Genomic DNA, 25,200 nt, shown 5'->3' on the forward strand with positions numbered 1-25,200 from the left:
AGATGTAACATTTAATTGTCCTTTACATACAGAATAATTTCAACCTAATTGGACCCTTAAAATTACTTTTGTTGATATGACAAATGTAGTGGTAATTTAGAAGCTGTTATGATCATTTGAAGAGCTGACAAGATATGTTTTTTGGCTTTAACTCAAGACTTCAACAGGACCTTCATCTTCATCAAGAGACAAAAGCGAAGGAGCACCGGTCGGGCTCGCGCCACTTCTGACATTTATAGAGCCGTACAGTCTGGCTTGGTGCTTGGAGTAAGCAAACGCTTGTCTCCTGATCATCTCCCCTTTATACATGGAGATCATCAACAGGGTTGACAGTACCACACCTCCGAGTGTGAGGAGGCACAGCCCTGCGATCACACACCTGTCCAGGTGAGCGCCCACTCTGGCGTTCTCTCTCTCCAGGCGCTCCATCTCCCGGGCGGAAACTGTGTCGGGATTCACTTTGACGTCACGTGGGACCGTGTAGGAGATTACAACCAAGGAGATCCCAGTAACTAAAAAGGTAACAGCCCCTATAAATCCATAATCCACGGACTTTTCCGATGAATCCACCATGAAATCGTCAACTGACAGAAGGGAGCATTCCGGGGCGCCATCTTGGAGCTCTTTGGATGAATTCCAACTGAAGTTGTCATAGTTGTCCTCTAACAACTGACCGTCTTTATGGTCAGTAATGTCAGCCACACCTGGAAAAGCTGTTTCAAACTGCTCATCGTAACATACCTCAACTTCTTCGTCGAATCCCCATTCATTGAGTTTGCAGAGTCGTCCAATTGGCAGAGTCGCTGTCCATGGTTCTGAAAGCCTGTTCGCCTCATTAACATTCTCCTCCAGATACGCCTGGCAGCACTCTTCATTGGAAAGGGCCCTTTCATCTGCACACACTGAGTGATGACTTTGCTGGTGTTTTAGGGACCAGTCAAGGTGATCGGTCTGGACAGCGTCTTGACCACAAAAGAGGACTTTAAGATCAGCCATTTGAACTTCTATTCGTATGTTCATCTCATAGCAGGCTGGCCCTGTAGTATGAGGACAAAAAAAGGTATGAGGGCAATGAAACCCTTTCAGTTTTAATTATAGCACAAAATGTGACCATGGACCACAACACCAGTCATAAGTTGCACTGGTATATTTGTGGCAATAGTCAACAATACATTGTACAAGTCAAAATTAAATAATTTTCTTGTATGCCAAAAATCATTAGGATATTAAGTAAAGATCATGTTTCCTACTGTAAAAGATATATATATTATATATATATAATTATTCTTATTAGTAATATGCATTGCTAAGGACTTCATTTGGACAACTTTAAAGACGATTTTCTCAATATTTATATATTTTTCGCACCCTCAGATTCCAGATTTTGGGCCAATATTTGTCTGTCCTATCCTAACAAACCATACATCAATGGAAAGCATATTTATTCAGCTTTCAGATTATGTATAAATCGCAATTTCAAAAAAAATTACCCTTATGACTGGTTTTGTGGTCCAGGGTCACAAATAGTAACACAAATATTTTGAGGGAAGAAAGTGTATTTTCACATCTGTTTATATGTGAAATAATGTAATGTATGAACATGTTAAAGGTGACAGAACTGTTATCAGCAGATATAGCATGTTATATTGTTTACTTTCATATGTAGGCCTATACAAGCGTTCCATCTAAATGATAAATGTTATACATATACATACAGATACACAGAAAGAGAGAGAGAGAGAGAGAGAGAGAGAGAGAGAGAGAGAGAGAGAGAGAGAGAGAGAGAGAGAGAGAGAGATGCGTTTCAATCTACATAAACTGGATGGATTCACAAAGATGAGACCACTAGGCTATATTTACCACAATTGTGAAAGTAACTAACAAACGCAGTCTGTTATGTTTTAAGCATATATATATATATATATATATATATATATATATATATATATATATATATATATATATATATATATATATATATATATATATATATATATATATATATATAGCCTATAATTTATAATTATATATAATTTTTGACATCCACGCCAAAAGATGTTACAGTCCACCCAACCTATATCCTACTGTTACAACTCTCCCTGGTAACGGGGTTGATTGTAACCACAGCACTCCTTATACACTTGTCATTTACACATAAAGTTACTATTAATTTAAAGCAGGCACAACATGTATATAACAATGTTATATCAAAGTTTGCGGGGGGAAATAGAGTTACAAATAAAATGTATTTCAAGACTTTCCCGTCTCTCCTATAGCCTAGCTTGTACGTCTCATTTTCATACAGTTATCAATATTCAATATTTGTAAAAGTGTGAATACTTACATTTGATTTTTCGAATTAGTAGTTAGGTTCCTTTTTCACGACCGAAATGTTCCAAAAGTGCGTTTTATCCGGTCAACAATACTTGTTGTAATAGCTAGAGCTTTAAACGGCGAGTGAACATCAGCACTGAACAGAGTAGTGAAGCATTTCCTGGGTTTCAGTCTCAGAAAAAGTAGTCAGGATGACAAGCATTGGGGAAAATACGTTGCCTGTCTTGTGCCTCATCTGTTACGCCGTATTTGGTGTCACCGTAAACTCACAGAAAATAAAGGCATCGCCTACCTTCTCCGAACAGCGTCTCGCTGGCATTCCTGCAGGGCTCGCGCTCCGTTAATTAAGTGAAGCTCGTCCTGTTCCACCCGCGCGCCGCGCTCAGGTCGCCTCAATGCTCCGCGAGCCTCTACAAGCGGCACAGACGAGGAGAGGAGGAGAGAAGAGAGGGAGGTTATAGTGTCGGGGGGGAAATGAAGCCTGATCAAACACTTTCATGCTGTTCTCCTTGTGAGATTCATGACGCAGCCTATACAGTTTGCATGCCCAAGCTGTGTCCTAAATTAATTATCCTAGAAATCAACATCATTAAAACGTTCTTGAAAATACATTTGAGAAAACATCAGATGCCAATCCGCTGAAATGTATTTTTGATTGCTTTTTCAAGACATAATACAATGTCACAATAGACTATGAAATCTCTAAAGTTGCACGTAGCCTATCATGAATACAAGTCTTAAATCTATAACAATCGTATTTATTTGTAAATAGGCAACGTATAGAGGAGATCAGGACTACTTGTAATAGGGGTAAGTTCTCACGAGATAAAGATTTTTAGTCATGCAATATATTTATAAGGAGGTGGTTCGTTTTTATTCAATTTTATACTCAATATTTTTGTTTGTTTTAATTTTGAAAGTCAATTTCTGTAGGCCCAGACACAAACCTTAAAGTCTTGGCATTTTTAATGCCATTGCCCATGGAAAAATAGATACATTTAACCAGTAGTGGGGCATGTTGTCACACTGGAATAATTTGTCACAACCTGTTTATAACAATTTTTTCAGCTAAATTTGAACAATAAAACTATTATGAAACAAAACAATTAATGGTTATCATGTCCGATGCAGAAGTTTCAAGGTAAAAGCATTTAGCCTTTAAAAAAGTAAATTCATGTAAATTAATCCAACTCAAAGAGAAAGCAAATGAAACAGTGCGCACAAAAATACAACTGAATGAGTGGAGATGAGGAACTAAATACACGGCGATGAGAACATAATGACTAAGGGCTCGTTCTTACAGAACGTGTTTTTGAGCTGATTTTAGCTTGAGCGCCACGTTTTAGGAACGCTGTCATGCATGAGACGCTGCAAAAGATGCAAGACGTGAGCTCAACGGTTATACACGTTCGTCTAGCTTGTGTTTACGTAAAAAAAAAACTGTGGAAAAGTAGCATTGGAATAGAAAAAAAAGCATTGTGGGTGAATGGCCCATAAGAGCTGTGATGATTAATGAGTATCCATGGAAACTGATCAGTGGCGGAAACTTAAACAAAGGAAACACAGGATGAATACAAACTAAAAGTCCATGAAAACGAAACTTAACATAATTGTGACAATGGTAGTGCAAAAAATTTAACATACAAAGCAGGATCTGCAAGGTTACAAAGCTCAAAGTCCACTCAAAAATGAGATTTTTTATTGAACAGAATTCAGTTTCCAAGAACTACAACGAACAAATTGTTTGGACTACAAAACGTTATTTCCGGGATTTATGAAGTCACAATGTTACTACTCATTTAAATAACCGGTGCCCACGGAATATGCAAAAAAGCTGCATTAGAGAAGGCGCTATGTCACAGATATGCTGTTTTGTCCACTCCTTTTCCAAAACTTTTTCTTTTTTACGGAGAACAGCTTCCAGAACCACAATGCAGGCTACGCACAAAAGCTTCTCCTGAAATGCAGTTCCCAATTTGTCAGGACAATCTGTTCTTTATGGATCACAACTTGTACAGTGCATCTGGAAAGTATTCACAGTGCTTCACTTTTTCCCCACATTTTGTTATTGTTACAGCCTTATTCCAAAATGGATTAAATTCATTATTTCCTTAAAATTCTGCAAACAATACCCCATAATGACAACGTGAAAGAAGTTTGTTTGAAATCTTTGCAAATTTATTAAAAATAAAAAACAAAAAAAATCATATGTACATAAGTATTCACAGCCTTTGCCATGACTCACAAAATTGAGCCCAGGTGCATCCTGTTTCCACTGATCATCCTTGATATGTTTCTACAACTAGAGGTCACCTGTGGTAAATTCAGTTGATTGGACATGATTTGGAAATGCACTCACCTGTCTATATAACCCAGCAGGCAAACAACGTCATTAGACGTTGATATTTGGTTACATTTTGGTTACGACGTCAGGTGACTAAAATGCAACGTCTGTCCGACGTTGGGGTCCAATGTCAATCTGACGTCATATTGACATCCGGTGTCTGCTGGGAAGGTCCCACAGTTAACAGTGCACGTCAGAGCACAAACAAGCCATGACGTCCAAGGAATTGTCTGTAGACAAGAAAACATTTCTGCCGCATTGAAGGTCCCAATGAGCACAGTGGCCTCCATCATCTGTAATATGGAAGAAGTTTGGAACCACCAGGACTCTTCCTAGAGCTGGCCGCCCCCGGCCAAACTAGGCGCCCTAGTCAGGAAGGTGACCAAGAACCTGATGGTCACTTTGACAGAGCTCCAGCGTTTCTCTGTGGAAAGAGGAGAACCTTCCAGAAGAACAACCATCTCTGCAGCACTCAACTGTATCAGGCCAGACGGAAGCCACTCCTCAGTAAAAGGCAGATGACAGCCCGCCTGGAGTTTGCCAAAAGGCACCTGAAGGACTCTCAGACCAAGAGAAACAAAATGTTCTGGTCTGATGAAACAAAGATTTAATTATTTGGCCTGAATAGCAAGCGTCATGTCTGGAGGAAACCTGGCCAACATCATCACTACAGTGAAGCATGGTGGTGGCAGCATCATGCTGTGGGGATGTTTTTCAAAGGCAGGAACTGGGAGACTGGGTAGGATCGAGGGAAAGATGAATACAGCAATGTACAGAGACATTCTTGATGAAAACCTGCTCCAGAGTGCTCTGGACCTCAGACTGAGGCGAAGGTTCATCTTTTTCAAACAGGACAACCAGCTTAAGCACACAGCCAAGATAACAAAGGAGTGGCTACAGGGCAACTCTGTGACTGTCCTTGAGTGGCCCAGCCAGAGCCCAGGCTTGAACCCGATTGAACATCTCTGGAGAGACCTGAAAATGGCTGTGCACCGACGCTCCCCATCCAACCTGAAGGAGCTTGAGAGGTCCTGCAAAGAAGAATGGGAGAAAATGGGAGAAACTGCCCAAAATAGCTGTGTCAAGCTTGTATCATCGTACTCAAAAAGACTTGAGGCTGTAATTGATGCCAAAGGTGCTTCAACAAAGTATTGAGCAAAGGCTGAGAATAGTTATGTACATGTGATTCTTTTTCTTAAATACATTTGCAAAGATTTCAAACAAACTTCTTTCATGTTGCCATTATGGGGTATTGTTTGTAGAATTTTGAGGAAATTAACTAATTTAATCCATTTTGGCTGTAACAACAAAATGTGGAAAAAGTGAAGCGCTGTAAATACTTGCCTGATGCACTGTATTTTTCTGAAACGACACATTACTTCACAAACCCCCATGATGACCTCCTTGCAGTTTGCTGGCATGATGCCAGTCAGCGTAGCGTATGTTTAGGTGGCCCTAGGTCATAAGAGTGCGCCTCACTGATTTTTCAGTGAAAGCTCAACATTTAGACTAATGCAACTTTCCACTGGCACAATGAATTAAACGAGACTGGTGACATCAGCTGGTTAAAACACATGAAAGACGTTGCTATGCTTCAGAGGCTGGAACATTATTAGAGCGTAAACTGTGAAATTGACATTTATGAGAATTTGCCCCCTGTGTGTTCAGATCTTACTGTCTCTCTCTCTACCATGGGCTACACATTGGAAAGAGATGACTTGAGAAAGGAGCAGCAAGCGCACATCGATGTCTCCATAAATAACAGCTGAAATGCCTTCTATTCAAGACCAACCATGGGAGATGTAATGCTCACAGTTTAGTCGACAAAGCGTGAACATCATAGTGAACAACAGTCGGTTCGCACATGTTATTTTATGTGAACACACAAGCAAGTGAGCATTACAGCCATGTGCTTCATGTTTTCTATGAGAAATGTGTCAAAGAGCAAAGTGTTTGACTTACCTTAAAGTTAATTCACCCAAAAATGAACGTTTTGTCAGCACTTACTCACCCTCATGTTGTTCTCATGGTATGAGTTTCTTTTTTTCTTTTGAACACAGAAGAAGATTTTTTAAAGAATGTTGGTAAACAGACAGTTGATCGTAGCCATTGACTTCCAGTATTTTTTCCCTATATAAAAGTCAATGGCTACTGTCAACTGTTTAGTTAACAGCATTCTTTAAAATATCTTCTTTTGTGTACAACAGAAGAAATACACTCATACAGGTTTAGAACAACATGAGGGTGAGTAAGAGCTGACAAAATGTAAATTTTTGGGTGAACTAACCCTTTAATATGTTACACATGGACTTCAAGACTTGGAATATAAAACAAGACAAGGGTCACAATCAACTTACCAATCATTTTAAGTAAACACCCTTTTTTCCCTCCCAATTGTAAACTCACAATTCAGACTTTATAACTCGCAATTGTGAGTTGTTTTTTTTCAATTTATTTCTCAGAATTGTGAGCTATCTGGTTATCACCAGACCAAGCGCAATCTTTAAGATTGAACATTGGTCTGGGGAGTCTGCTCTGTATTTTCTACTGCACAAGAGGCGCGATCAACGGGCATAGTTCAAATGACTCTGTGCGCAATTGGATAGTCCTTCAAACAATCAGACCAACGATCCATCGCTTCTCTATCCGTCATTGTGTTAAACCTGCCAATAGCGCGCTGGGTGGATAAGCCGGTTTATGATTGGTTCCTGCAAATTTGTAACAGAAGCTGGATAGAAATATGTACAGGTTTCCAGCCTAAGCTGCAGGGCGAAATCAAATCACCGGCAGATCGGGCTGGGTTTACCCAGTCTACTATAAACTTGGAATTTAACGAAAAAAAGTCAGAATTGCGAAATATAAACGCAATTAAAAAGGGTAATTGTGACTTTGTATCTCACAATTCTGACTTTCCCCCCCTCAGAACTGTGCAATAAACTCACAATTTTGAGTTATGAAATTCAAATTGCAAGATATAAACCCGTAAATCTGACCTAGAAAAAAGTCAGAATTTTGAGATAAAAAGTCGCAGTTGCCATATATATATATTTATTCTGTGGTGGAAACGTCTCGGTTACGTATGTAACCCTCATTCCCTGAGGAGGGAACGGAGACGTACGTTAGTGACTAACGAATGGGGGTTTCGCTTAGAAGCCAATCATCTTCGAGAATTCAACAGCGCCCAATGGCAGTGCCAATGCCATGGGCATGCGGAATTTGCATGCGTAACTCCGCCCCACCTCGTGGGTATATAAGGAAGTACGCTGGCAACATTACATTATGTTACTGCTGCAGGAGCCAAGACTGAACTCCGCGTTCCAGGCAGCACAGCTGATGTGGCAAAGGAAACATACGTCTCCGTTCCCTCCTCAGGGAACGAGGGTTACATACGTAACCGAGACGTTCCCTTTCGTTCAGTCACTACGACGTACGTTAGTGACTAACGAATGGGGGTTCCAATACAACAACGCCACTCAGCTGTCGTCCAGTGCCCTGCGTAAGTGTGAGTACCCTGTCGTAAGACTAGTACGGACGAAGGACTCCCACTTATCACAGGATTACCAAGGTACACTGGGAAGCATATCCCAGTGAGGGAATGCCAAGATGCCTACCGTAGGGAGGGCTTAAGAACACACATATGACCCGCTAAGGGCTGCATATGGAAGATCTCTAGGGTACCAGCCGAAGGTGGATTTTTAACCCTAGGGGTGGCAGGGACTTGCCAAGGGAAAGACACCTGCTCACTGAGGAGGCTTACGGTGGAAATACTCGTGTGGGGGTCGCCGGAGGGGAACCATGCACACGGAGCACCTGGCCGGACATGAGGGTCTGGGCTCGAAAGGGTAGACTGAACTGATGTCGGCGTGAGCAGTGCTGGAGGAGCTCAGGGCTCTCGGGGAGCTCACCTGAGGGAAAATATTGCACGTATCCAGTCCTTGGAGTGGAATGGCGAGCAAGCGAAGACACCTGAGCCTGGCCCATTACCGGCCACCCGTAGGGGCGAGTACATAGTCGGACACTGGCTCCACTCGGAGATTGTAGAATCTGGCGAAAGTGTTGGGTGTCGGCCAGCCTGCAGCTCTGCAGATGTCTGTTAGCGAGGCGCCATGCGCTAGAGCCCAAGAGCCGGGTGGAGTGTGCCCTCACACCAAGGGGACATGGTCGACCTTGCTGCTGGTAAGCCAAAACAATGGTGTCCACTAACCAGTGAGACAACCTCTGCTTTGAGAGAGCACTTCCCTTCCGCTCTCCACCATAACAGACAAAGAGCTGGTCTGAGGTCCTGAAACATCGTGTACTGTCTACATAGGCGCGGAGAGCGCGTACTGGACAGAGCAATGCCAAGGCTGGGTCTGCCTCCTCCAAAGGCAGCGCTTGCAGGTTCACCACCTGATCTCGGAACGGAGTGGTGGGAACCTTGGGCACATATCCGGGCCGGGGTCTCAGGATCACGAGAGAGTTAGCCGGCCCGAACTCAAGGCACGCTTCGTCAACCGAAAATGCTTGCAGGTCCCCGACCCTCTTAAGCGAGGCCAATGCGGTCTGCAGAGCCGTCTTCATAGACAAGAACTTAATCTCAGCCGACCGCAAAGGCTCAAAGGGAGGCCTCTGCAGAGCACTTAAGACTACTGAGAGGTCCCAAGAGGGAACGAGAGGAGAGCGAGGAGGATTCAGTCTCCTCGCCCCCCTCAGGAACCTGATGATCAGGTCGTGCTGACTTACCTTTTTGTCTCCTGGAGATCGTGGTAGGCAGATATTGCGGCCACATACACTTTAAGGGTGGAAGGAGACAGCCTTCGCTCCACCCCCTCCTGGAGAAACGATAGCACGGACCCGATCGGGCATTTCCAGGGGTCTTCTTGGCGGGAAGAACACCATGTGACGAAGAGGTTCCACTTCAACGCATAGAGACGTCGCGTAGACTCAGCTCTAGCGGAAGTGATGGTAGCGACCACCGCAGGTGGAAGACTACTCAAACCAAAAGGTGCCCCGTCTCTGAGTGAGGAGGTCCGGTCTCAGAGGAATAGGCCAGGGAGGGGCTGTCGCAAGGAGTATAAGTTCTGGGAACCAGGTCTGGCCGTGCCAATACGGGGCGACCAACATGACCTGCTCCTTGTCCTCCCTGATCTTGCACAGTACCCGTGCAAGAAGGCTCACTGGGGGAAACGCATACTTCCGTAGCCCTGGCGGCCAGCTGTGCGCCAGTGCATCCGTGCCAAGGGTGCCCTTGGTCAGGGAATAATACAGGGAGCAATGGGAAGAGTCCTGGGAGGCAAACAGATCTACCTGTGCGTCGCCGAACCGTTCCCATATCAGCTGGACCGTCTGGGGGTGGAGTCTCCACTCTCCGGGGAGAGGCTGAATCCGTGAGAGCTCGTCGGCTGCACAGTTCAGGTCTCCGGGGATGTGGACAGCACGAAGGGACCTCAGGTGCTTCTGACTCCACAAAACGAGATGGCGGGCGAGTTGAGACATACGGCGGGAGCGTAGACCGCCCTGGTGGTTGATGTACGCTACTACGGCCGTGTTGTCTGTCCTGACTAGTACATGTTGACCCCTCAGCAACGCTCGGAAGCGGTGCAGGGCGAACCGTACTGCCAGTAACTCGAGGCAATTGACATGCAGAAGGCGCTGGGGTCCTATCCAGGAGCCCGCGGCTGCTTGTCCATTGCACATGGCACCCCAGCCCGTGGATGATGCATCTGTTGATACAACAACATGCCTGGAAACTCGTTCTAAGGACACTCCGGTCCGTAGAAAACTGAGGTTCGACCACGGGGTGAGAGTCTGTAAGCAGGCCCGAGTCACTTGTACCCGGAGCGTGCCAGACCGCCATGCCCATCTCGGGACTCGATCGCGTAGCCAGTGCTGAAGCGGTCTCATATGAAGCAATCCGAGCGGCGTCACCGCGGCTGCAGATGCCATATGCCCCAGGAGCCTCTGAAATAGTTTCAGTGGAACCGCACTCTTGCCCTCGATTTGACGAAGGGAAGTCAGCAGAGACTGCGCGCGCTCGCTCGAAAGCTGCGCGCACATGGCGACCAAGTCGATATCCATACCGAGAAAAGAAATCCTCTGCGCGGGGCAAAGTTTGCTCTTCTCCCAGTTGACCCGAAGGCCCAGACGGGCTAGGTGATGGAGCACCAAATCTCTGTGTCCGCAAACCTGCTCTCGAGAGTGACCCAGTATGAGCCAGTCGTCGAGGTAGTTCAGGATGCGAACCCCGTGCTGCCGAAGGGGCGCAAGGGCTGCCTCGCCAATCTTCGTAAAGACGCGAGGGGACAGAGATAGCCCGAATGGTAGAACTGCGTACTGATATGCCCGCCCCTCGAAAGCAAACCGTAGGAACGGTCTGTGTCGAGGTAGAATGGAGACATGGAAGTAGGCGTCCTTCAGGTCGATCGCTGCAAACCAATCGTCTGGACGAACGCATTCGAAAAGGCGTTTCGCTGTCAACATCTTGAACGGAAACCGGTGAAGGTAACGGTTCAAGACGCGCAGGTCCAGGATCGGTCGTAGCCCACCGGTCTTTTTGGGTACAATGAAGTAGGGGCTGTAGAACCCGGACTTCATCTCGGCTGGAGGGAGAGGCTCGATCGCACCCTTCGCCAGTAGGGTGGCAACCTCCGCTCGCATGACAGGGGCATTAGCCCCGACCATAGTAAGCGGACTCCCCGGAAGCAGGGAGGAGCCTGCGCGAACTGAATCGCGTAGCCGCGCCTGATTGTCTTCGCGACCCAGCGGGACAGCCCTGGAATCTGAAGCCAGGCTCCCAGGAACTGCACCAGCGGGGTCATTCGGACTACAGAAGTACCCGGAGTGGGGCAGCGATGCAGCGTTACCGACCCGGACAAGGGAGGCTGTTGGGCGTCCCGGTGTGGGGGTGCGGTTAACGGCTGCGTCCTGACAGAGGAGACCAGGGAAGGACGCGCGTTCCACTGGGGTCTGCTCTGCCAGGAGGCTGGCGACAGAGAGGGATGCGAGTGGCGGGACCCGTGGGTGGCGCGCACTGTCATCACCGGTCTCTGGGTCCTCAGAGACAGGGACATGAGTTCTTCCCAAGCGCTGCTAGCCCGGGGGCCAGCAGCAGAAGGATTTTTCCCCCGGCCCTCCACCGGGGGAAGGAGAGGCCCTGCTACCATCCCCTGGGAAGAACTGGAACCCATCTCTGAGTTGTCCACCTCCAGCCTGGCGTTTAACCAGGCTGGGGAGCGGACTGGGCGTCATCCTCAACCACCTCCACGGCGCGGCCCAGGTGAAGGCTGCTGCTGGGGCCGGGCGGGAAGAGGGAGGGCGCCCTCGGCGGCGAGCAGACCGAGGCGACTGAGCCGGCGGCTGGGTGCAGCAGCTGGCCGCCGGGGCAGTACGTGTTACAGCCTCAGTCTGCTCTGGAGCGGCCGCGAACCGTTGGGCGCAGTTCTCAGCCGCGCCACCGAAGAGGCCAGCCTGGGATATGGGTGAGTTGAGGAGGCGGGCCCGCTCAACGTCCTCCACATCACCAGGTAAGGCCAGGTGTTCTCCCGGACCACAGCTGTGGACATCGCCCGACCCAGGGAGCGTGTGGCCACCTTCACCGCCCGGGGGCGGGATCAGTTGCGGCACGCAGCTCATTGAAGAGCCCTGGGTCGGCTCCACCCTTGTGCATGTGCAAAGGGGCGGCGGCCTGCCCGTAGCTCTGCAGGACCACGCCACCGAAGTAGACGAGCCCACAGGCTTTGGGAGGGTGCTTAGGACAGCCACACCACGCCACGTCAAGCCCTCTGTGGACACCGTAGTGCGCAACAGAGAGTTCAACAGTGGGGGTGAGGGGGCCCCAGTGTACCCTAGGCCGCGGCCCCATCAAGGGCAGAGAAGGCGGAGGAGGCCACCAAACGATCGCGGGAAGCACGGGGACTTCCGGGACCGCGTGATCTCCTCATGCACCTCGGGAGCGAAAGGCATTGGGGGCGGGGCCCAACAGCTGTCGGGTGCCGCCCCCAAAAACCAATCGCGCAACCACGAGCACTCGCGACTGCGCGGAGTTCCACACCAGCACGAGACTCGCGGCTGCCCGAGATAACATGGCTGTCAACTTTAGGTCGGATCAGGCAGCGCTGACACACCCGGAGGCGGAGCACAACCTAATCGTCATCCCCAAAAGACTCCAGCCCACCTTGGGATGCGGCGATCGACATCTCACTGCTATCTGGAGCGTGAACGAAACGAACGAGGCGTCAGAGACGGGCCGCTGTTTCAGTCCAACACTCGCGGGTTTAAGCAATGTGCGAGAGGGGGCGTGGCCCGAGGAATGATCGTCGGGGTTCTTAATACCACGGCACCGCACTCAGGTCACCCTGGCCACCAGCCAAAGTACCACCTCTCTCGGAGACGGTAGATTGGGGTGTGGCAGAGGGGACTCTCTCTCCTCACGGAGATCACTGAGTCTCGACCGCGACATCGCGATGGTCACGTTCCCGCAGTGGGAACATGACGCATCCACAAACACTGCCCGAACGTGCTGAAGCCCAAACACATCGAGCAGTGAATGTGCCCATAGACAGCAACGGAGATCGATAGCACCCGAAAGTGCACGGGCGAACCGTCTTGAAAAAGACGTGCCACGCGCAAGCTCTTTTTGTGAGAGGAAAGCTCTGCAGAGTGCCGAAGCGCCCAGGGAAACACACACACAGCTGTTGCAGATCACTGCACAGATCAGCAGGCAGGCAGCATGAGATCGCTGGAACGCGCCGTCACACCAACACCCTGGAGAACCGCTGGTCTCGAAGACTGAAGAGAAGACTTCAGAATTCAGGCTTGTAGGAGTGAAGAGATGCTCTTGGCTCCAAAGTAGAAACATAATGCGATGTTGCCAGCGTACTTCCTTATATACCCACGAGGTGGGGCGGAGTTACGCATGCAAATTCCGCATGCCCATGGCATTGGCACTGCCATTGGGCGCTGTTGAATTCTCGAAGATGATTGGCTTCTAAGCGAAACCCCCATTCGTTAGTCACTAACGTACGTCGTAGTGACTGAACGAAAGGGAACAAGCTTCCACTGAACATGACAACAAAATCAACAACAACAGTGTAAATAAAATTGGCAAAATGCAACCATATGAATTATTAATGCCCCAGTGCAAGATGGGAAGATGGCCAGAATATTTTTTTTTGTGTGAACTATGATTGTTCATAATAGAAAAGCAGCATCGAGACGCATTACTTGTGTTCCTGAAAGTTTGTAAGCAAACCAAGAAAACTTTTTTTGGGGTTATGTTTTCCGATTATTTATTTCATCTAAGAATAACCTCTTTACAGAGCATTGACAAAAGCATGTTTGCCATCTGCGCACAGTATGAGAAGTGGGATTGTCTTTTAGAATATGAAACTTATCATATGCTTGACACTTTTTAACCAGACAGAGAATTTTATATCCAGCAGCAACTGTCAGTTATATCCTATTTGAGAGCTTAGACTTAAAGATTGCTTGGAACTTGTAAGAGTTAGATGTGACACTTTATTTCCCACTGCGTTATGTGTTTTGTTTAACTGCTGGTGTCTTAGGTGGTATTTCTGCTGATGGATCTTTTCTGTAATAGGGGCTGTAACAGAGCACAGCTAAGAATAGCTATGGAGGAGCCAGCATGAGACATTTAAGACTCTGTTCATGAGACACACAAAAGCGACCTTTGGTCTCTGGAACGTTTGGACATAACCAGATTCTGTCTCTCTCTCTGTGTCTCTCACTAAAGAAAGATACACTCAGGAGTTTTTTAGAAAATATTCCCACATATTGTTTTTGGATGATATTTGGTGTAGTGTTATGACCCTAAATACCCCCCAAAAGTGCCCCATAATAGCAGCAATATTAGTGATTATACTTCTGAAATATACAGTAATCGCATTTAAAAATATATTGGTTCATTTCAAAATAGCATGTTTTTAATTATTTAAAAGTTCTAGTTGTTTTTTTTTTCTTTTTCAAAGTGGTGTAATAGTAGGCCTACATAGATAGATAGATAGATACATACATACCTAGATACATACATACATACGTACAGTACATACATAAACACATACATACATACATACATACATACATACACATAAACAGACATAATATGTGTATATATAGTATGTAATGGTTGTAAACATAGTGTTGGAATGCCAAGATGAATTAGACTTTTATGTAGTGAAGAAGGAACTGGAACCAAACCTCATTGAAGGTGTCAAGTTTTGACTTCACAGACGCTGTGAGTTGTTCCATATTACAGTGTGTTTTTAGTAGATTGAGCCAAATGCTTACTGGAAGTTTTGATCTGTCTTTCCAATTAAGCAAAATTGTTTGTTTTTTTGCTGGAGTTAGTGTAATGAGAATGAACTGCTTCTGATGCTTATGCCGCGTTCCAGGCAACCTGTACCCGTGTTTTTCCAACCTTCTACCCGTGAAAGTGGACTGGAACGGCAGTCAAACCCGTGACTTCCCACCCGTGAACTCGTACTAGATAGATGTACTCCCAGTTACGAGTTTTGACGTCACATAGCCCGCGAAGCAGCAATGGCAGCCCCCTACGGATGCAGTGTTTATGAAACAAATATACAAATAACGTAAAATAAAAGGTATAACAGCTTTTCTTGCCGTCTGTGCTGTTTTTCTCCTCCGTTTCCCTCAAATAAGCAAGGAGTAAGCACCTTTGGCGATAGAAACGATTTTAAATGAGCATATACACCGTACGGTCCGCCACGCTTTGTTTACATCTAACGACCACACAATTCCTTGCGCTCAGGCAGTTTGGCGTGACTTTGCCTGGAACACTACAAAGTCGTGAGTCGTGGTTTGAAGTTGTAATTTACGGGCTCAAAAACCTGCCTGGAACGCAGCATTAGATATGGTTAATGTGGATAGGTCTCCAAGTAACAGAGTTTAAGAATCTCCGATATACCACCTCCGACCAAAAGTGTTGAATGTGGCGAAAATCCCAAAAGGCATTAAAGTGATTATCGTTATTTATTGGACAATGTATACATTTATTGTTGTTTGTGAATTGTCTTGTAATATGCATTCTATGTAACAGTTTGTACACAGTAAAATCAGCAGTGTAAAAATTGCAGTGTTAAAAGTTATTAATTTCCAAAGAGTTAAATTAACAATCTACAGTGTTAAAGCGTAATCTTCTTCAGTGTAATTATGGGAGTACTACATAGTGTACATTTATTTTTACACTGAAAGTGCAAAAAACCGCACAGAATAGTTTTGACTCCGCCCTTCGATGACTGCTGCCTCTCCAGACGACGACGCCATTTTATCTTCATTCGACTTACGAATTAGAATTCATCTTCCAGAATCTGGCAGTATGTTTTGGGAGTTCATTTTAGTCCATCCTGAAGTCCGTTTTGCAGAGATGGACTAAAAATGAACTCCCAAAACATACTGCCAGATTCTGGAAGATGAATTCTTCAAACAGTGGTACTAGAGGATGTGGTGCTGGTCCTTCAAGAGTCACTCTCAACCTATCTGTCCATAAAGCCTATAAAAAAACCTTCTTCGTGTATTTTACAACACTTCAGCTTGTGATTCTTATTTAGTGGGGGTCATTTTTTAGTATTCTTTACCTAACTGAAGTCTCTGAGATCCTGACACCTTGCACTTCTGGAGACTCCAGGTAGGTTGCAGCTCTGGAAAATGGTGGCGCTGGAGATTAAAGGGTTCCTGATGGTTTCACCCTTAATTCTTCACCTTAATTCTTAATTCTTTTGCGGTTAACAGGTGTCTTTTCTCCGCCACATGTTTTTGTCTGACCCTGCTGACCCAACGAGCATTTCACTGTCCAATGGTCACGCCTTAACTGCAATGTCTAGTATTGCATTAGTATTGCATCCTTCTCATGGGCATTTAATACTTTTTGACTTTTCAGTCTGAGTTAAATCTCTTTTTTGGCTCAATTTATCTGTAAAAGAAAACATGCCTAATAATTCTGTACACCTGAATATAAGGTGATTTTCATTTCCAGCCTTCATGAACAATTATATATCACTTATACATTATTAAATACTAAATCAATAGTAGTTATTAGAATTACTGTGGTTTGGAATTGGTCAAATGTGCCTGGAAAAAAAATATGATCAGAAAATCAACGTGCCTAATAATTCTGCACTCCCTGTACAGGAGTGTCAGGGCTCTGTCACAAAACCATGAATAAACTAGACAGAAGTGACAGAACCCTGACAGTAGTCCAATTTAGCCACTTGTTAGCGATCACCTTTTTCAAGACAGCTTAAAAAAAAATCACTAGTGGGGTAGTACTGATGTATTTTATGTTGTAGAATAAAAGTAAATCTTCAGATTGTGTTCAACACAAGCCTTATTTCAGCCATTTAAACAAAATCCCATTCAAAAAACCCATTGACTGCGGGGTAATAGAATCAGAAGGGCTAAAATGCTAACTCGCTTCTGCATTTTGGCCCACAAAGTGATGTCAACCTGTACCACTCTATATTATTATTAAATATGGTAATGCTGTAAATGAGTCTTACCGGTTGCAGAAAAGGTTTTTCACACTTTTGAAGAGCCCGCACTGGGGCAACATCCGCAGCAGACTTCTACCCGACAGTCAAAACGGCATTATGTCATGAATTATGCAGGCTCGTAGGAAGACTGTGAGTGTTTAGGGTGCTATTTGGGACAGGGCCTTCATATGCACTTACAATCTTGTGGACTCACATAGGCGACCATGTGCATGTGATCGCAAAATCCACAAGACGGGGTGTCCCATTTGTCATTTTAGGTTTCAGAAGGTTGCTCACAAGTACCACCTTCATGCCAGATATATGTGCACTTTTGTCGAGCATGCACTGAGGCGAGATCTGCAGCAAACTGACAGTCAAAGTGTGTTTACGTCATGAAAGTGTGGACTCAGAGGAAGACAACAAGGGCTTAGGGTGCCATTTGGGTCTAGCTTTTTCTAGCTTTTGTGTGAGAGCAAACGCAGAGAGATCTTTGAGTAAAGAACAGTGTGCCATTCTCAAAACCTGGTAGAACACAATAAACAATTTTTATATACACAACCATATTATTTGACACCTCCCATATGTTAGCTGTGAATACACATACAGCTGTGGAAAAAATTAAGAGACTGGTTGAGTGGTTTCTTCATTTTTTTCCAGAGCTGTAAAGGGGTATATTTTGTCATTTATGTTATTCAATGAATTTTAGTGCAAACGTTTTGAAGAATTACCAGATTAGTTATGAAACATTATTCAAGTTACGTTAACAGTTAATATAGTTATCTAGACTTTAATAATGTTCTCAAAAAGTTACTACTACTTGTTAATTGTTTCAGAATGTTTAGAGAACCTTCAAAAGTAACATTTCCAAGTTTGCTAAATTATCAAATGGATTTTTCATTAAAGGGTTACTTCAACGATTTAGCATTAAAGGGATAGTTCACCCAAAAATGAAAATTAGCCCATGATTTACTCACCCTCAAGTCATCCGAAGTGTATATGACATTCTTCTTTCAGACGAATAAAATCTGAGTTACAGTATATTAAAAATGTTCTGGCTAATCCAAGCATTATAATAGCAGTAATAGTTGCTCTGTTTTTGAAGTCCATAAAAACTGCATCTGTCCGTCAAATAACGTGCTCCGCGCGGCTCCAGGGTGTTAATAAAGGCCTTCTGAAGCGAATAGATGCGTTTGTGTAAATATCCATATTTAAAAATGTATTTCATTTTTTTCCATGGCTCTGCATCAGCCGTCCCCGTCCTTATTAGTGCCTGCGCGGATCAGTCGAATGAGGCATCTATATTTATATATCTTTGATTACGCCAGTATTTTGACCGCTGGTCAAAGTTATGTTATGTTAGGTCAAGTTATGGCGCTGGGAATACTAGATGACGTTCGTCTGTTAAGAGATAAAAAAATAACATAAATACTGTTCGGTTTCTTGCAGGCTTGCAGGTTTTTTGGCTGGAGGCTAGAGACTACAGGAGCTAGTTAAGCATGTTTATACCCGCCCATAGGGGAGGGATTTCACTCACAGAATGTAAATGCGCACGCCCGCTCGGATCGGGCATTAATAACGGAGCAGTGCGGAGCAAAGTGAGTGTTTCAACTTTTCAATGAATTCCTATGAAAGTTTAGCTTCCATATGCGATCTGAAAACGTGCCAGTCTGGACACGCGCCTTGAATGACTGCCTCACTTACCTCAGCTCTGCTCAGCTCTTCTCTCGTGATGAATGAAATCTGACTCCTGCTGCGTCTGTGACGTGACTTTCGTTCAGCTCACTCACACTTTATTCAAAAGACACTTTCAGTTTTTAATTGTAGTGTTTATTCTCTAACTGAACTATATCTATGAAAATCAAAACAACGGTGCCATGGAGGGCAAGTGATAACCAAGCCAAGTGCATTCTGGGAGTTGTTGTCTTTCATCCACATGAGACAAAAATAGTCTTTTCTCAGTCTAGAAGGCACCAAATTCAAAAATAATTTCACATTTCTACTACATAAATGACCCAGTTTAAATACACATTCATCTTCCCAGCGCTGAAGTACCCCTTTAATGTTTGTATAATAAGTATGTTTCATACGTTTGGTGAATTCAGGTAAAGTGGGCCATCAGGTAAAGTGGATTGTTTAAGCTTGATTATACTGTGCTTAATGGGTTTACATGCAATTTAGACCATGTGCTCAGATCGTTAAAATAGGGAACTTAGGGCGTGTCCGAATCCAGGTTTAACGACGGAAAAAATGGTTGGCGCACCCAGCGCATGGTCCAAAAGGGTTGTCCTTATTCGCTTAATGACTGTGTTTTGGGCATAATGTGCCAAAAAACAATCAGAGTCTCATCTCCCATTCCCTTTAAAAGCCAGTTGCACTTGCACCATGACGGATTTGCTGTTTACATGGTGGAATATGCAAAAGGAAAAACTGAACACCTCTCCAGAGAGGAATCCTTTCTTTTTTAATATTTAAAAATGTTTATGTGCTGCTGCGCATGAGTGTACACACGTTGTGCACCAGCCTATAGGCGCATATTACTAACGTGCTCTTTAAATAACAAAAAAAATATTGCCATTTTCAGTTGCCTCAAAATGGCTGCAAATGCATTTGCTATTTAAACAATGAGGCGCAGGATGTAAAAATGATAACTGCGTTGGGCTAGCAAAAAACACATGCGTCGTGCCTGGCGCTGCATTGCGCAGGGTGTATGATAGGGCCCTATGTGTTTTAGACATATTTTTTATACGTTGTAGAGTTGATTTTCATCAGTATTCTGATTTCTGAATATTCTGATATTCAGATTTCATCAAATTTAATTTAATGTCAATTGTTTTGAATTTTATGCATCGAGTGAACTGATGAATTTTACTCATAGCCTATATGTTTTGGGGGTTTTAAAATATGTTGTCTGATAATATCTGTTAATAAACCATGTGTTTTTTTTTATCATTTCTAATTAAGATACAGGATATATTTTGATAAATCAGGGATGGCCAGGATATCAAAATGTTTATTGGTATATTGCAAATAACTATATTATAATATTATAACTGGGTTAACAAAGTAATAGAAAAAAATAAAAGAAAGAAACTTCTGGGCATATAAATTACACGTTTAACAAAATGTGGCCCACTTTACCTGAATTCACTCTGTTTCAAATGTTTAAGCACATATTTTTGTTTACTGTGCAAATGCAGTTAGTGAATCTGTCTACTCAGATGTTCAATTTGTTCATTATGAGTTAACAGTTCAGTAATATTAACTTTTACTTGAGCTAGAGGAACAAGCTACATAATAAATCATCAAATGCATTTCTTGTTGCTTTAGCTCGGTGTGCAAAGATTTCATTATGAGGCAGTAGAACAGTTCTTATTTTACTTTACAAGCCCTCAGGGCTTCCCTCGGAGAGGAAAAGGGTCGAACCAGTGGCTGCTGTTAATGTCTGGCCTTGAGTCATGGCACTGGTGGGACTCTGCAAGACCATGCAGTCAATGATTTTGGCTTCACTTATTTCTCCTGGAAATGGCCATTAAAAGAGCCTTTAACTCCAAGACCCACTTTATACACTTGGACCTGCTTTACAACCCAGCTGACAGCTGCTGAGTTATAGGAACAGTAACATATTCAGCTATGGATGTGAAGCAACAGTGTAATAATGAGGTTATGAATTTGGAATAAGTAGGCTATACTCTCCATTCTAATGTTAATATCATGAGATTTTATTTTAAATTAAGATTTTGTATTACAGCAAGACTGTTTTGGTTTTCATTAGAAGTAATTCATTTTTAAAACAAAATAGTCATTTCGTTTTCTGGATGGAGCTTAAACATCAGCAAGGCTCTTGAATGCTATAAAAAAGGCTATTAAAGGGCTGAACATGAAAGTAGACATATTTCAGGTCCATTGATATAATCCAGTCCCTTGGCCAATATGCGCGAGGGTCTGTTTCAGACCCTCATTTAAATGAATTTCTTCAGCTGTCCCAGATCCGAGAACTAACGAACCACTTAAAGAAACAAGCACTCAAGGTCAAATAAGGCAAGCTAGGCTATTGATCAAATTAATTCAGATCATAAATCTATAGCTATGACTGTAGAGACAGAGTTATTTAATATTTATTTTAAAAAAAAACTAAAAGCTTTTCTGCATTGCTCCTCTGTACTAATCAAGTTTACCTACTTATAACTTGGCACTGTGTAAATTCTGTTCACTCTTATTGCTTATGTATTCCTCATTTGTATGCCGCTTTGGATAAAACCATTTGCTAAATGAATAAATGTAAATGTAAATATGCTGAACAAAATAACACAGAAATTGTGTTTACCCTCGCACAGAGTATTTCCTGGAGTTGTTTATGAATTATGATTAGCTTCGCACTTATGGTTTAAAGTTGCTGCTGAACAGAGCTTTTTGCAGATTTTAAGTATTTCATAAGCTCAAAGATTATCAATACTTTAAAATATTGATATTCTCATAGAGATTTCTGTAATTTTATCAAAAAGAATGGATGCTTTACTTATGTTTCTGCTGTTGTTTTCTCTCCAAAATGATGTCAACACCTCAAACTTGTTGTTGTGCTCCTCAAACCATTCCTGAACCATTTTTGCTTTGTGGCAGCTAGGGCGCATTATCCTGCTGAAAGACGCCACAGCCACCAGGGAATACCGTTTCCATGAAAGGGTGTACATGGTCTGCAACAATGCTTAGGTAGGTGGTACATGTCAAAGTAACATCCAGATGGATGGTAGGACCCAAGGTTTCCCAGCAGAACATTGCCCAGCATCACACTGTCTCCACTGGCTTGCCTTCTCCCCATAGTGCATCATGTGTTCCTCAGCTAAGCAACGCACCCGGCCGTCCACGTGATGTAAAAGAAAACGTGATTCATCAGACCAGGCCACCTTCTTCCATTGCTCCATGGTCCAGTTCTGATGCTCACTTGCCCACTGTTGGCACTTTCGGCAGTGGACATGGGTCAGCATGGGCACTCTGCTAGACTGGTCTACAGATATGCAGCCCCATACGCAACAAACTGCGATGCACTGTGTATTCTGACACCTTTTTATCAGAACCAGCATTAACTCATTGGGCAATTTGAGCTATATCAGCTCGTTTGATCGGACCACACGGGCCAGCCTTCGCTGCATCAATGAGCCTTGGTCGGCCATGACCCTGTTGCCGGTTCACCACTGTTCCTTCCTTGAACCACTTTTGATAGATACTGACCACTGCAGACCAGGAACTCCCCACGAGAGCTGCAGTTTTGGAGATGCTCTGACCGGCTCTGACCCAGCCATCTAGCCATCACAATTTGGCCCTTGTCAAACTCACTCAAATCCTTACTGTTGTGAATCTGACCCTTTTTTCAGTTTTCTGCAAGTTCTGTTGAATTATGTTGGTAACAAAGGAACTTGCAACCATTGGCTTCAGGAAACGCACCCCTGTTTAGTTCCTGTCTATATGAAGCCCCTTTTTCTGAAAAGTACAATGTGCTCTGATTGGTTGGCCTGACTAGTGTGCTGTGATTGGTCAACTGCTTTGAGCGTGTTTCAGAAATGTCATGCATGCTCCTTACCATAACCGTGTGTTTCAACACACTAACTAGCACAACTCAACCAGGCTTAACCCCTTTTTCGGGTATGCCTTGGATGGGAATTTTAAATGAAAAATACGTGTACATTCCCGGAAGAAAACTCAAGATGAAAAAAATTGAGCCGTTCAGAAACAGTGCTTGCTGATATAGAGGATAACTCCCCTCGGAGTGACTTTGTGCTTTGTAACTTTGCAGACCTTTTTCATGCTCAAAAAGCAACATCACTATAAAGAAAGTGGAAAATCGTCACCTTCCTAAAATAATTGCCAAGTGACTTTTGAAATGTTAAAAAGCATATAGGTCCCTTTAAATTGAAAGCATTAAAGGGTTAGTTCACCCAAAAATGAAAATTCTGTCATTAATTACTTCGACACCCGTCAGACCTCCGTTCATCTTCGGAACAGAAATGAAGATATTTTAGTTGAAATCTGATGGCTCTGAAAGGCCTCCATTGGCACAATGCACGGTTCACTCTCAAGACCCTTAAAAGGTACTAAAGACGTCATTACAAAGTCCATCTCACTACAGTGGTTCTAAAATAACTTTATGAATCGGCGAGAATAGTTTTTGTGCGCAAAAAAACCCTAAATAACGACTTATATAGTGATGACGATTTCAAAACAAGGCATCATGAAGTTTCGAAGCGTTATGAATCAGTGAGTCGAATCATGATTCGGATCGCATGTCAAACCGCCAAACTGCTGAAATTTGGCGATCCAAACTGCTGATTCGACTCACTGATTCATAACGTTTCGAAGCTTCATGATGCCTTGTTTTGAAATCGTTATTTAGGTGTTTTTTTGCGCACAAAAACTATTCTCGCTGATTCATAAAGTTATTTTAGAACCACTGTAGTGAGATGGACTTTGTAATGACGTCTTTAGTGCCTTTTAAGGGTCTTGAGAGTGAACCGTGCATTGTGCCAATGGAGGCCTTTCAGAGCCATCAGATTTCAACTAAAATATCTTCATTTCTGTTCCGAAGATGAACAGAGGTCTGACGGGTGTCGAACGACATGAGGGTAAGTAATTAATGACAGAATTTTCATTTTTGGGTGAACTAACCCTTTAACAGTGCATGTCAGCCTCGTCATGTGCAGTTCCTTCCTTTGACACAAGGTGGCAGCAAAGCTCAAAAGTGAAGTCGAATTTCCACATGCATTATGCTTTGCCAGAAACTAAACATCATTTGCATTTTAAGTAGTCTTCATTTCACACATTCTACAAGAGGGACGTAGTTTTAAACGGCATAGCATTTGTCAGTCTATGATGGTACAGATCATTTAATAATGTCACGCAGCTGAAGGTGTTCTTGTTTTAAATTAAAGATCTAAAAATCTGGATCAATCAATTTTGATATAGTCATGGCATTGTCCCAGTGGTGCCCCTCCACCAGTTAATTAGGTTGTGAACTCCTCTCTCTGTTTCCCTTGGAAACAGACCCCTAAATAAATGCTGAAGTGGCTTGGCACAATAAGGTCTCTTCTGTCTGTATGCCATAACCACAGTTGGTGAGGAGGAGAGCTTTTCTCATGTTCATAATGGAGCAACTGTGCGGTCCCACATGAGTCAATTACTCTTACAAGGAATTAAAGAAACCTTACATGGCTGTTAAAATAGCTGCCAAATTTTACTGAGAAAAAAAAGAAAGAAAATAGAATTGTCACAGGCATGTCACGACATGTTACACAAGCTAATATTGTTTTTTTTTTTATCTATTTGTTTTCTGAGAAATAATGCAATGCAGGACTAAAACAACAATGCAAAAAGAATAAAACAGCATATATTTATCTGAATTTATACTTTATTTGACACATTTGTCATGTAGACTTGCTCTCGCATGCCCCTGGTAATAATTCAAAGATGTGATGTGATTAAATTTCACGGGCCAAATTGAAGACTGGAACCTATCGCTGAAAGAACATTAACACTGTCATTCATGTGTCACCTGGAAACACTTCCTGTCTGCGCCAGGTCATTAACACAAAGGCCAAGCTGTTTCTTTTCTAATGAAAATGAAAATTGAGGTTTTGCGTTGAACATTTCTCCTAAATATGACTTTTTATGTCACAATGTCCTGGTTGGTAAGTTTTTTTATTTTTTTGTGTTAGTTGCCTTCTCAGTCCTTTCACATTTAATTGAACCATTCTCTCTTACAATTTATGGACACATTTTCATTCAATTCTGGCCAGTTGATAATACCTATCAGAATAATTGCAGGCGGCAGATCCTTTTCCTATTTAGCACCTTAACTCTGGAACAGTCTTCCTAGCATTGTTCGGGAAGCAGACACACTCAGTTTAAATCTAGACTAAAACACATCTCTTTAACCTGGCTTACACATAGAACATTATCAATTTCTATTATTCAAGTCACTTAATGATTGTTAGGCTGCATAAACTAGAACCAGATGTACACCCAATGTACTTGTTGCATCATAAGAAG

The 25,200-nt window shown here is 43.5% G+C and overlaps 1 protein-coding gene across 1 annotated transcript; it reads right to left on the reverse strand.

Annotated features, from left to right (window-relative positions):
• Nucleotides 1-2,757, reverse strand: LOC307134401 (uncharacterized protein). Its single transcript, XM_079830119.1, has 2 exons — nt 2,627-2,757; nt 1-1,037 (listed from the first exon to the last, which is right to left on the reverse strand). Exon 2 carries the CDS (start codon nt 1,018-1,020, stop codon nt 148-150), a length of 873 nt encoding a protein of 290 aa, XP_079686245.1. The 5' UTR covers nt 1,021-1,037; nt 2,627-2,757; the 3' UTR covers nt 1-147.
• Nucleotides 2,758-25,200: the final 22,443 nt, after the last annotated feature.

This window comes from Gobio gobio (assembly GCF_949357685.1).
Source record: "Gobio gobio genome assembly, chromosome: 11".
Taxonomy (NCBI): domain Eukaryota; kingdom Metazoa; phylum Chordata; class Actinopteri; order Cypriniformes; family Gobionidae; genus Gobio; species Gobio gobio.

Coding starts and splice junctions, on each gene's coding strand:
- LOC307134401 (XM_079830119.1), bottom strand. CDS start 1,020: ATGAACATACGAATAGAAGTTCAAATGGCTGATCTTAAAGTCCTCTTT.